The 12,449-nt window shown below is 33.8% G+C and overlaps 1 protein-coding gene across 1 annotated transcript; it reads left to right on the forward strand.

Annotated features, from left to right (window-relative positions):
• Positions 1–10,497: 10,497 nt before the first annotated feature.
• Positions 10,498–11,943, forward strand: LOC113280825. Its single transcript, XM_026529404.1, has 4 exons — positions 10,498–10,558; positions 10,819–11,305; positions 11,437–11,521; positions 11,647–11,943. The coding sequence occupies exons 1-4, from the start codon at positions 10,498–10,500 to the stop codon at positions 11,941–11,943; spliced, it is 930 nt and encodes a 309-aa protein (XP_026385189.1).
• The last annotated feature ends 506 nt before the right edge of the window (positions 11,944–12,449 follow it).

The raw sequence follows: 12,449 nt of genomic DNA on the forward strand, positions 1-12,449 counted from the left end.
CTTATTTAAAGCATAATTCGAACCTTGAATATGAAGTAAATCAGGTTCACATATGATTACTAAAGATTGTCTAAAGAATTGAACATTTATTGTACTCCCTAAATCTGGTTCTAAGTCAGCGGAAATAACTTCCACGACTGATATTTTTTAAAATTCACTCGTTGAACAAGGCCTCAATGGATCAATAATATCACGACTCTTAGACCCATTATCATCTAAAACGGTTTTATTATGAATATCAAGACGAAAAAATTCATAACTTAGGGTCAAGGTAGGAGCATTCTCGACTGATGGAACTAGTCGAGAATCAGAAAAAACTAGAGGTTCTAGTTTGGGCTTCCATTTATTAGTGTCTAGCAGCGGTGTGGAGTCTAACATAGCATTAACTTCACAAATAACACTATCATCATTAAAATCATACCCAAAATGAGCTAAGCAAACCTCTAATGCATCTTCCAAGTCTCTCTTGCAAAATCTTTGCGAGTGCATACTTTCTTTTCGCCCACTACTGGTTTCAATTGCAGCACTTCAATCACTAAGGTACCTAAAAAAAATCAAACAAACTGCGTAAAAAGAAACTAAAAAAAATCTAAAAGAAAAAGAAAAATAAATTATGTACAAAAACTAAAACTAAAATAAAAATAAACTATATACAATGATATCAACTAGAGAGTATTTTGCAACCAATCCCCGGCAGCGGCGCCAAAAACTTGGTAGGCTCGGAAACCTACAATAATATACTGCAAGTGCACAACGTCTAACTAGTAGACAATGGAAAGTACAGGTCGTTCCCACGAGGAGTGTGAAATACTCTACCAACTAATACCAAAAATTAAGTAATCAACAAGATAATGTTTTAAGGATTTTTAGAAATTCGGAACAAAATGAAATGATAAATAATTTAAAGATAAACAAAATGAGTGTGGGTTATTAGGGTTTTCAGTTTCCACCAATTAATTATGCAAATTCACTATTCGTTAAAAATAAATTCCATGCATTTTCAAATATTGTTTCTCCGCTATAGTTTTCTTCGCTTCATGGATAGCGATTCTAAAGCATTACCTATCAATCCTAAAGCATGTCACGTCAAGGGATTTAATCAAAGCACGCCATATCAATTGAAAATCATAAATAATCAATGAAATCACATGAACAATAAAATACCAAGCTATATGAAGAAAAACTACTAGTCATTCAAATCATTATTGAGCATATAAATATAGAGTTTACACAATTTATTGGTTTCTACCTAAACCCTAACATAACACTAGCTAAAAATGGCTTTCTCAAAAGCCATAAATATATTAAAACTAAACTCTAACTAATGAAAAATGAAGAATCAAAAACAAAACTTCAAAACCCTTCCTTTGTTGCGGGACTGTGGTCGGGAGACCCCCATTTTCATTTTGAAACAATACATAAATATAGCCCACAGATGAATTCACGTCGTCGCCACATCACCTCCCAATAGAAGTCTGCCACATGTCATGAAATACAATCCGCCCAATAATATTGTGTCGCGTGTCATAATATGACGAAACATTATAAAGTATCAGCGCATCTCCACTTTCCATAGTATATGAAACCACCAAGGAAATGAATTAATTTCATTTAAAAAGCATGATATTTTCTTGCATGTGTTGGGCCCACCTTAACTGTATTTGCACAAATGACGTCATTTGGTCTCAAACATTCCTTCAGATTCTTTTTATATATATATATATATATCAAGAGAACTTATGTAAGGACAAGATATGTTAATCTTTCCTTTTTCTTCATTTGCACTTCATTTGCACGTGGTCATGGAGATGATATTCTTCCATTCTTATGCTAACAATAATAAAGTCACTCTTGACCAATCTTAGGTGGCATTAGTGTGATGAAGTCGACTCGCTTCACCATGCATTAATTGAAGAGAAAATTAAAACTTGTCTGCCCATTGTGACCTCGGCTGTGAAATAGTTATATGCTGCTGATATATATGGAGATACCATGCCAACATAATAAGTGTTGCTGATATATAGAGATACCAGACCAGCATAATAAGTGCTACTGATATATAGAAATACCAGGCCAACATAATAAGTGTTGCTGATATATAGAAATACCAGGCCAACATATTTGATCATTGTGGTTGCTGATATATGGAAATACCAGGCCAACCACGTTTCATCATTGTGATTGCTGATATATGGAAATACCAGGCCAACCACATTTCATCATTATGGTTGCTGATATAGGGAAATACCAGGCCAACCGTATTTTGCAATTTTCGTCGCAAACACCATTAAGTCTCATAATTTGCTGTTTATTCCCTGGATGATCGAATTCACTTGTACTTTCTACAAAAGCATTAAAATAGTATTAGCAACTAAAATTTTGTATCCTATCTAATATAAATATGGGTATAAAATGTACCATTTACATGCTTATCAACACCTCCACACTTATATTTTGCTAGTCCTCGAGCAAAACAGAGATATTATGCAATAAATTTTTTTTTTTTTAGAAAAATCCTAAAAAAAGCGCCACTCCCCCACACTTAAACATTACATTGTCCTCAATGTAATTGAGTCATCCAACGTAAAAATTAAGGTGGGAAACTCTAAAATACATATGCAAAAACTAAAGAACTAAAAATAAAAGATAGAGTGCAGGGAACAAATCTGATGGGTTGACTCCCTTGAAGCGAAATGTGTTTGTTTCCCGACTTGCCAGTAGCACGTTCTCAAACAATGTGGGGTTGGTACCCCTAGATAAGCTGCGAATTATATATATAATGCCTGAAGAGTTGGGGATCAGCCCAACTAATCTGATTAGTTGAAAACATGAACCTACAGTAAGAAAGATTAGTACCCAGAGAGATAAAACTGAATTCAATCTTATTTAAAGCATAATTCGAACCTTGAATATGAAGTAAATCAGGTTCACATATGATTACTAAAGATTGTCTAAAGAATTGAACATTTATTGTACTCCCTAAATCTGGTTCTAAGTCAGCGGAAATAACTTCCACGACTGATATTTTTTAAAATTCACTCGTTGAACAAGGCCTCAATGGATCAATAATATCACGACTCTTAGACCCATTATCATCTAAAACGGTTTTATTATGAATATCAAGACGAAAAAATTCATAACTTAGGGTCAAGGTAGGAGCATTCTCGACTGATGGAACTAGTCGAGAATCAGAAAAAACTAGAGGTTCTAGTTTGGGCTTCCATTTATTAGTGTCTAGCAGCGGTGTGGAGTCTAACAAAGCATTAACTTCACAAATAACACTATCATCATTAAAATCATATCCAAAATGAGCTAAGCAAACCTCTAATGCATCTTCCAAGTCGCTCTTGCAAAATCTTTGCGAGTGCATACTTTCTTTTCGCCCACTACTGGTTTCAATTGCAGCACTTCAATCACTAAGGTACCTAAAAAAAAAATCAAACAAACTGCGTTAAAAGAAACTAAAAAAAATCTAAAAGAAAAATAAAAATAAATTATGTACAAAAACTAAAACTAAAATAAAAATAAACTATATACAATGATATCAATTAGAGAGTATTTTGCAACCAATTCCCGGCAGCGGCGCCAAAAACTTGGTAGGCTCGGAAACCTACAATAATATACTGCAAGTGCACAGCGTCTAACTAGTAGACAATGGCAAGTACAGGTCGTTCCCACGAGGAGTGTGAAATACTCTACCAACTAATACCAAAAATTAAGTAATCAACAAGATAATGTTTTAAGGATTTTTAGAAATTCGGAACAAAATGAAATGATAAATAATTTAAAGATAAACAAAATGAGTGTGGGTTATTAGGGTTTTCAGTTTCCACCAATTAATTATGCAAATTCACTATTCGTTAAAAATAAATTCCATGCATTTTCAAATATTGTTTCTCCGCTATAGTTTTCTTCGCTTCATGGATAGCGATTCTAAAGCATTACCTATCAATCCTAAAGCATGTCACGTCAAGGAATTTAATCAAAGCACGCCATATCAATTGAAAAGCATAAATAATCAATGAAATCACATGAACAATAAAATACCAAGCTATATGAAGAAAAACTACTAGTCATTCAAATCATTATTGAGCATATAAATATAGAGTTTACACAATTTATTGGTTTCTACCTAAACCCTAACATAACACTAGCTAGAAATGGCTTTCTCAAAAGCCATAAACATATTAAAACTAAACTCTAACTAATGAAAAATGAAGAATCAAAAACAAAACTTCAAAACCCTTCCTTTGTTGCGGGACTGTGGTCGGGTGCCCCCCATTTTCATTTTGAAACAATACATAAATATAGCCCACAGATGAATTCACGTCGTCGCCACATCACCTCCCAATAGAAGTCTGCCACATGTCATGAAATACAATCCGCCCAATAATATTGTGTCGCGTGTCATAATATGACGAAACATTATAAAGTATCAGCGCATCTCCACTTTCCATAGTATATGAAACCACCAAGGAAATGAATTAATTTCATTTAAAAAGCATGATATTTTCTTGCATGTGTTGGGCCCACCTTAACTGTATTTGCACAAATGACGTCATTTGGTCTCAAACATTCCTTCAGATTATTTTTATATATATATATATCAAGAGAACTTATGTAAGGACAAGATATGTTAATCTTTCCTTTTTCTTCATTTGCACTTCATTTGCACGTGGTCATGGAGATGATATTCTTCCATTCTTATGCTAACAATAATAAAGTCACTCTTGACCAATCTTAGGTGGCATTAGTGTGATGAAGTCGACTCGCTTCACCATGCATTAATTGAAGAGAAAATTAAAACTTGTCTGCCCATTGTGACCTCGGCTGTGAAATAGTTATATGCTGCTGATATATATGGAGATACCATGCCAACATAATAAGTGTTGCTGATATATAGAGATACCAGACCAGCATAATAAGTGCTACTGATATATAGAAATACCAGGCCAACATAATAAGTATTGCTGATATATAGAAATACCAGGCCAACATATTTGATCATTGTGGTTGCTGATATATGGAAATACCAGGCCAACCCCATTTCATCATTGTGGTTGCTGATACATGGAAATACCAGGCCAACCACGTTTCATCATTGTGATTGCTGATATATGGAAATACCATGCAGACCACATTTCATCATTATGGTTGCTGATATATGGAAATATCAGGCCAACCACATTTTGCAATTTTCGTCGCAAACACCATTAAGTCTCATATTTTGCTGTTTATTCGCTGGATGATCGAATTCACTTGTACTTTCTACAAAAGCACTAAAATAGTATTAGCAACTAAAATTTTGTATCCTAGCTAATATAAATATGGGTATAAAATGTATCATTTACATGCTTATCAGGTATAACTGTAAAAAATACCTAAGAATACTCCTTTCCATTGGTTACCTTAAGAATTGTGCAAACTTGAACTAGGTCATTTAATAGTGGGACGGAGGGAGTAGCTTTTTCGAGCCAAAGTTGTCCGGACATTAATTTGCAGGAAATAGTGTGTGAAAATCATCTTGAAACTAAACTTTTAACACTTGGGGGTAACAATAAAAAAAACAACAACAACCCTTTAGGCGTCGATTGTTCAAATCAAATTGGTTGTCTCACTTTTTTTTTTCTTTTTTTTGAATCCTAATTTGAGACATACAATAAAATATTAGGGAATATAGATTTAGACAGAATTAGGTCATGGAATTGTAATTGTGTATATCCTCCTTTTCACCAATTCTTAATATATTAGGAAATACTAATTAGTTCTAATAACAATATATTAGAGTGAGTTTGGTCTAGTTGACTTAGTCAACTGTCTATTTGGTCATTTTTTCAAATTTATTTTATTGTTTGGTCTTAAATATTACTGTTCGGTCCTAATGGCAAAAATATTTTTATTTTTATTTTTATTTTTTCTCTCTCTTAATAAAAATATATAAATAAAAGGGCTATTATGTGTTTCCTCCCCTCCCAAGATCGCTAATTAGCGTTTCCTCCCAAAAAAATTGAAATTAGTATTTCCTCCCGTCTCACTTTTTCCATCCATTGCTTGGTTAGCCGAGTTAGCATAAATGTAGAAGTGAAAAAACCAAACACGTGTTATTCAAAATACCCAAAATATCCTCTATTTTCCTTAAATATTTTTATTATATTTTTTCTCGCTCCTCAATCTTCTTCCCTTCGTTCAAGGTACTTAAAAATTCCTAACAAGAAATTCTTTCAAATCCTGATCAAATCTATCGTATCAATAGTTCGTAACACAATATTTTACACATTACGCCGTATTACAAATTCCAATCTCATCACCAACTCCACTTTCGATTTCCCAATTTGAATAAAGCTGAATTTGAACTGCTGTTGTCAATGTTGGTAGTAGATTACAAAATCCACGTTTCCTAACCCATTCTAAATTCCCGTCGTAGCCATGGCTACAGAAGCAACAAGATCTGCTACAATCATGTCCAAAAACTTTCCTTCTACTGATATTTACGGTAAGAAGTTTCATTAATAACTCACCAAAATCTTGCACCACATGCTCAATTGAAACTAAAACAGATCCTAACCCATGTATAATCAACGTTTGATTATTCTCTTTAAACTTTCACCAATCGGTTAATACTTGAGCCACAGATCCCATCTTCAATTCTTCCGTGTTCTTCAGCTTCTCAATCATGTCCTGATACTTTGAAAACAATCGCACGAAATCGTATCAACAAATTGTTTCCTTATCCGATGTTTCTAGGTGCAGCAAACAACCCATGTCTTATATTCTCGCCAATTAATCATATATGTTACCAACTTCAAATCCATCGAAGACCCAAATTTCCTTTTAGAGAAAAACTTGCAAACCCATTCATTCGCAGTCTGTTTCCTAGTATGGCTCATGATAATATTCGAAGATTGTTCCAATTAGGTTCAGTTATGAATAGATCGGCTTGGATTCATTGGGATGTGATAATCAATCGATTACAATAGGTTTACATAATTTTTTTCCAAATTTCAAAGGGAAGAAGATGAGATTAGGCATTTAACCTATGTGAGCACGAGAGGGCAATTTAGGTAGTTCATGAAACACGTGTACAATCTACGCCTCGCATGCACAGGTGTTGACTTAGTTAACAGAGCAACGGATGGAAAAGCTAACGACGGGAGGAAACACTAATTTCAATCTTTTTGGGGAGGAAACACTAATTAGTGATCTTGGGAAGGGAGGAAACACAAAATATCCCTAAATAAAAACTTAAAAGTGAAATATCTTTTAAACCACATGTCCAAAAATGAAAAACAATATATCTTCGGTAAGCCCTCGACGAGAGCTTTCCAACGAGTACCATTGTTGCTATATTTCAGAGCTTTTGATTTTTAACTTATCCTTTAGCTAAAAATTAACTACTATACTAGCTAGTTCATTCTAAAAAGTGAATCTTTTGGATGAAATAACATATGAGTTCATTATACAAAATGAATTGGTATAATGAATTACTATTACGAGGTCATTCTACCATATGAAATACCATTATGAGTTTATTCTACAATATGAACTCATATCACGAGTTTATTCTACAATACGAACTCCTATCATGGGTACATTCTACAATATAAACTACCATTTACGAGTTCATTTTATAATATGAACTACCATAATGAACAACTATTACGAGTTCATTCTACAATATGAACTACCATAATTATAATTACGAGTTCATTTTACAACATGAACTATAATAAGAATGAATTACCATTGCGACTTCATTCTTCAAAATGAAATACTATTATGAGTTCATTCTACAAAATAAATTGCTAGTATATACGAGTTCATTCTACGAAATAAACTGCTTGAACTAGAATGAACTAGATGTTCAACAATATTGTTCATTCTCAAATATAAACCACTATTATATCGAAAAAAATTTAAGTTCCAAAACATAATTTAATGAGTACTCGTTGTGTAGATCTCGTCAAGAACTTTCCATATAAAATTTATTAATTTTCGGCTTATATTTTGAAAAATATTTAATTTCTAATTTTTTATTTATTTATTAATGTTAAGAAGAGAGAGAAATTGGTAGAAACAAAATAAAGAAGAAAGAAAAAACTATATGTAAGTCAGGCGAGGAAGAAGGAAAATAAGAGAGAAAAAAGTACTTTATATATTTTAATATTTTCGAATAAATAAGGACCAAACAGAACTCCCCTTTTATTGGTGAACCAAACTAACTTAGGACCACATAAAATAATACCAAAAAATATTTTCCCTTTTTTAATAGTACCCTTATTTGATTAAGGGTTAATGTCTTTTAATTGGGTACTTTTGATTAGTTAATTAATCTTTTTTTGAAGTTTTGTTTTCTAATTTTCTTTAATTCTTTTTTTACTTTTATTTTTCTTTTCTTCTTTCTTCTCTCATGGAAAGGATATGTCCATATCCCACAAACCCAAGTAATACTTTTTTGTATTTGATTTATGATTATGATTAAATCGAAAGAACATGATTTTACTACAGCTACAGAGCGAAGTTCGACGGACAGTTGAAAAAAATTATCAACCAAACTGCTTATTTTTTTCATTTTGTGTTGATGAATGGTTCAGATGATAATTAAACAAAAAGTGTTAGTTGAACTTCAGTTTATGTAGAACAATGTTATGTTCGGTTGTCCTATTTTTTACTCGAATCTGCCGAACCTAAGCTTTACGGTTACAAAGTTAATTTCGACGGATAACTTGTCAGCCGAACCTAGGTATGTATTTATAAGGAAAGTTTCGGTTGACAAGTTATCAGCTGAACCTCTCAGTATTCTTCATATATGAGGATCATCGATGGTTCGGCTAACACGTTATCATCCAAACATAGGTTTTATAAATAAATCAAGCTTACGAAACATAGTTTGGACAACTTAGACAAGATAAATGACGCTCCATATTTATTCTTGGGAAAGCTAAATCGGTGGTTGTGGTTATTTACATCATTATTATACTCCCTCCGTTTCAAAAAGATTGGCCGCTTTGACTTTGTCAAAATATTAACGAGACCATAGTATTTTACTTAACTACCCATGTTTATTTCGATAAAACTGTTAGCAATGAAGACTACCTAAATTTGTTCAAATAAAGGAGTTCATTTTAGAGAGAGAGTCTCCGGCGGCAACCCCCGGGAAGTCCCTGTGAAGGAACTAGGGTTCTTTTGATCAATCATTTTTCTTCTTTGTTTCTTCTTGAGGGTGAAGGATTACTCTTATCCTTGCCTGTCCTGTTTCTGTGGATCATTATCATCGGGTTTTTGGCATGGTTTTTAGGGTTTTCAATGCATAGAACTCGTTCTTCTTTGTGCCCTAGCATCTCTAAGGATTATCAATCTGGTTCCTTTATCTATTTCCCCTTTAGAGGTTACGATGCATGCAAGGATGGCGTGGGGGGAAGAGGATTAGTGAGAGACTCACTGGTGAAACATCTGAATGATAAGCACTTTTTGCATGGGAAGGAGAAAGACCGATGCAGAGATAGGCTTGCAATTCACGAGGTGTACCAAGCATGGGAAGTCGCTTTGTCGCAACTTCAAATGTGGCTCTGTACAGAGTGTATGCATATTCATTCCTAGAGTATAGATCGTGTAAGTCTCATCTTCTTCCTTGTCCTTGGAATGGTAATAAGGCAGAATTTATCATTCATGGTCTGGTTTGTACTTCTCCATCTACTGTTGCTATCATTGATGACGTTAATGAACCTGTTGATTCTTCTGAAAGCTTGCCATGCCTTAATTTAGAGCTGCTCGATAGGGTTTTCCATCTGCAGTTTAAAACTGTAAATACATCCCCCCTAAGTGCAAACTGGAATTATCTAGGGTCTTGAAGTTCACTTTGGACAGGGTGTTGGCTAACCCCCGAGTTATTTCCAACTAGGTGTGACCATTACTTCTTCCTGTTTGTGTCTTGCACTTGTATGTTCCTACAAACAATTATGAGTAAAAATCCGGGATTCAGAAGAAGTTACAGATAGCTTCTATCGATCGTTTCATTTTGCTGTGGTACAGTGGTATGAGCCGGATGGATGTTTCAAGTTGATTTGTGACTTATTGATCGAGCAACAACGGCCCAAACAGACGCAGCGGAGGAAGAGTAATAACCAAGAGGCTCCCAAATTGAGAGTGTTTAGAGAAAATATTCGAAGTGGCATGTTCACAGGTGCCATTAAGGTTCTTACATCTACTGGTATTTCACATGTTGGGGATGACACTTTGATAAGTTTAATTGATAAACACCCTTACGCTCATCCTCCCACCATCCCCACTACTCCGGCAATTATAGGCAATGTAATATCTTCTAATGAAGCCATCTTCTAATCTCCTCTAGGCAGTGTTAATAACATTGTTATCATTCTTGGGTCGAATGATTTTCCTCCCCTGATTGTTTCAGGAGCTAAATAAATAAACCCAGGAAATAAAAATTTTAGTGATATCTCATGCTTATCAGATCCGTCGATTTCTTCACCTTCATAAATAATGGTAGCCTATGAGGAACCAAATATCAGAGGATGTTCATCTTTTGCTTCTTTTACTTCAGGTGAGCTACAAACTCATGTAGATCTGTGCAATTCTTTGGTTGTTGGCTATTTTTTGGCAAAAAGCATTCATTTTCATTTGTGAAAGATCAATTAACCTCTCTGTGGAAAACAAAAGGAGATTTCTCTATGACAATACATGGAGAACAAGCTTTTGTATTTAGATTTTCACATGAAGAAGACAAAACAAAGGTTTTAGAAATTGGGTTTGTACATATTGCTAGTAAGCTCTTCCTGATTTGTCCTTGGACACCTTTTATAGAACAAAAAATTGAATCAATTAATATTGTTCCTGTTTGGATGATCTTAAGAGGTGTTCCTTTACATCTTTGGAACGCTACTGGTTTTTCAAAGATTGCTAGTTTTGTGGGGAAACCTATCATGACAGATACCCCAACTGTAATGAAGACAAAAATGGCTTTTGCAAAAATTTGTGTAGAGATTGATGCTGACTGCAAATATCCAACAAAGTTTCCTTTTCGAATAGATGATAAGAAATATGAAGTGACAGCAGAATACTCCTGGAAACCATCCTCATGTTGTCATTGTAAAAACTTTGGTCATTTGAGTCATAATTGCGGCTCTAACTCAAAGTCTAAGCATACAAAAAAATGGGTTCCTCCTATTGCACCTTCAACTACAGGTGAACCAAGCTCCGTTACTAATGAAACATCCCAAGATTATGAAATTAGAGTAGAAGATGGTAATGTAGATGAGGGAAAATTTCTATGGCAATTATGGCTCATAAGGTAACAGGTGAAACAGAAGTAATGGTAAATCAGTTGGATGCAGTTGTTTCTACCAAGCAGTGGACAACCTACACCAATAGGAAGATGATTGCAGGTAGAAAGTAAGGTATTATGCAAGTTTCTACTTGCAGCCCAAATTCTTTTGAAGCTTTGTCTGGAGAACATGAAAGTGTAAGTGAAGAAGATTTACAAAATGATTCAGAAATTAGAGAGGAGGTTATGGAAGAAGAAGAAAGTACAATGGAAGATGGAAATGAAACAAAATAAATCCATGTAGAAGGAGAGAACGTAATCCAGGTAAATCCAAATAACATCTTTGATCCTAAATTTCCTTTTGCAAGTTAAGTGAGGATGGAAATGGGATGGAAGAAATTGCAATACAAGATGTGAATGAATCTGATAAGGTTCATGGGGAAGAAAATGCTTTGAAAGATAAACCTTGCGGCGGGTCCAAGAGACAAAGTAAAGATATATTCTCAGAGTTAGCTCTTGAGTATGAAAATAGAAAACCTATGGTTGCAAAGAGTAGGAAAACGCCCAAGATAGAGAAGGAAATGAAAAAGTTAGGAGTGAAATACGATTGTAGCCATGAGGTTCTTGGTAGAGGTCATATGAAATCTGCAAAAAACAAATATTGATCTTGTGCAGTGGCTGCTTCGTCTTTGTGCGTCTTCTTTTTGTTGATCCAACCTTTGTTACGATCTTGTAAGCACATGTATGAGCTCTCTTTTTTTCTTTTTCTTGATTAATGAAGCTTAACCTTTCTCCTCAAAAAATATAAATAATAATATTTTAGACCGGGTCCTGTTAAAAATGAATTTATGAATACTAAAATCTAAGGATATATTAGAGAGTTCCTTGGAAAGTATGATTATAAACAGAAACTAGACACAAATGAAACTGACGAAAAAGGAATAGAGGACGGTCTTTCTGAAATGGAGAGTGTATCATTAATTTATTAAATAATACTTATTTTATTAATCTCTCGTTATAGATGTATTATAATTATCTTAATAAATGTACTTTTATTAAATAAATAATAAATTTGTTAATAAAGAAACGTAATACCAGCTTATAAAAAAGAAATTCAATCCATCACATTTTTTTTAATATATTTTTATCAAACAAACAATAAATTTATTAA

The sequence above is a fragment of the Papaver somniferum genome, chromosome 5 (assembly GCF_003573695.1).
Source record: "Papaver somniferum cultivar HN1 chromosome 5, ASM357369v1, whole genome shotgun sequence".
Classification (NCBI taxonomy): Eukaryota; Viridiplantae; Streptophyta; class Magnoliopsida; order Ranunculales; family Papaveraceae; genus Papaver; species Papaver somniferum.

Coding starts and splice junctions, on each gene's coding strand:
- LOC113280825 (XM_026529404.1), top strand. CDS start 10,498: ATGGTAGCCTATGAGGAACCAAATATCAGAGGATGTTCATCTTTTGCT. Junction 10,559..10,818: donor TTTTGCTTCTTTTACTTCAG/GTGAGCTACAAA, acceptor CACCTTTTATAG/AACAAAAAATTGAATCAATT. Junction 11,522..11,646: donor ATTCAGAAATTAGAGAGGAG/GTTATGGAAGAA, acceptor TCCTTTTGCAAG/TTAAGTGAGGATGGAAATGG.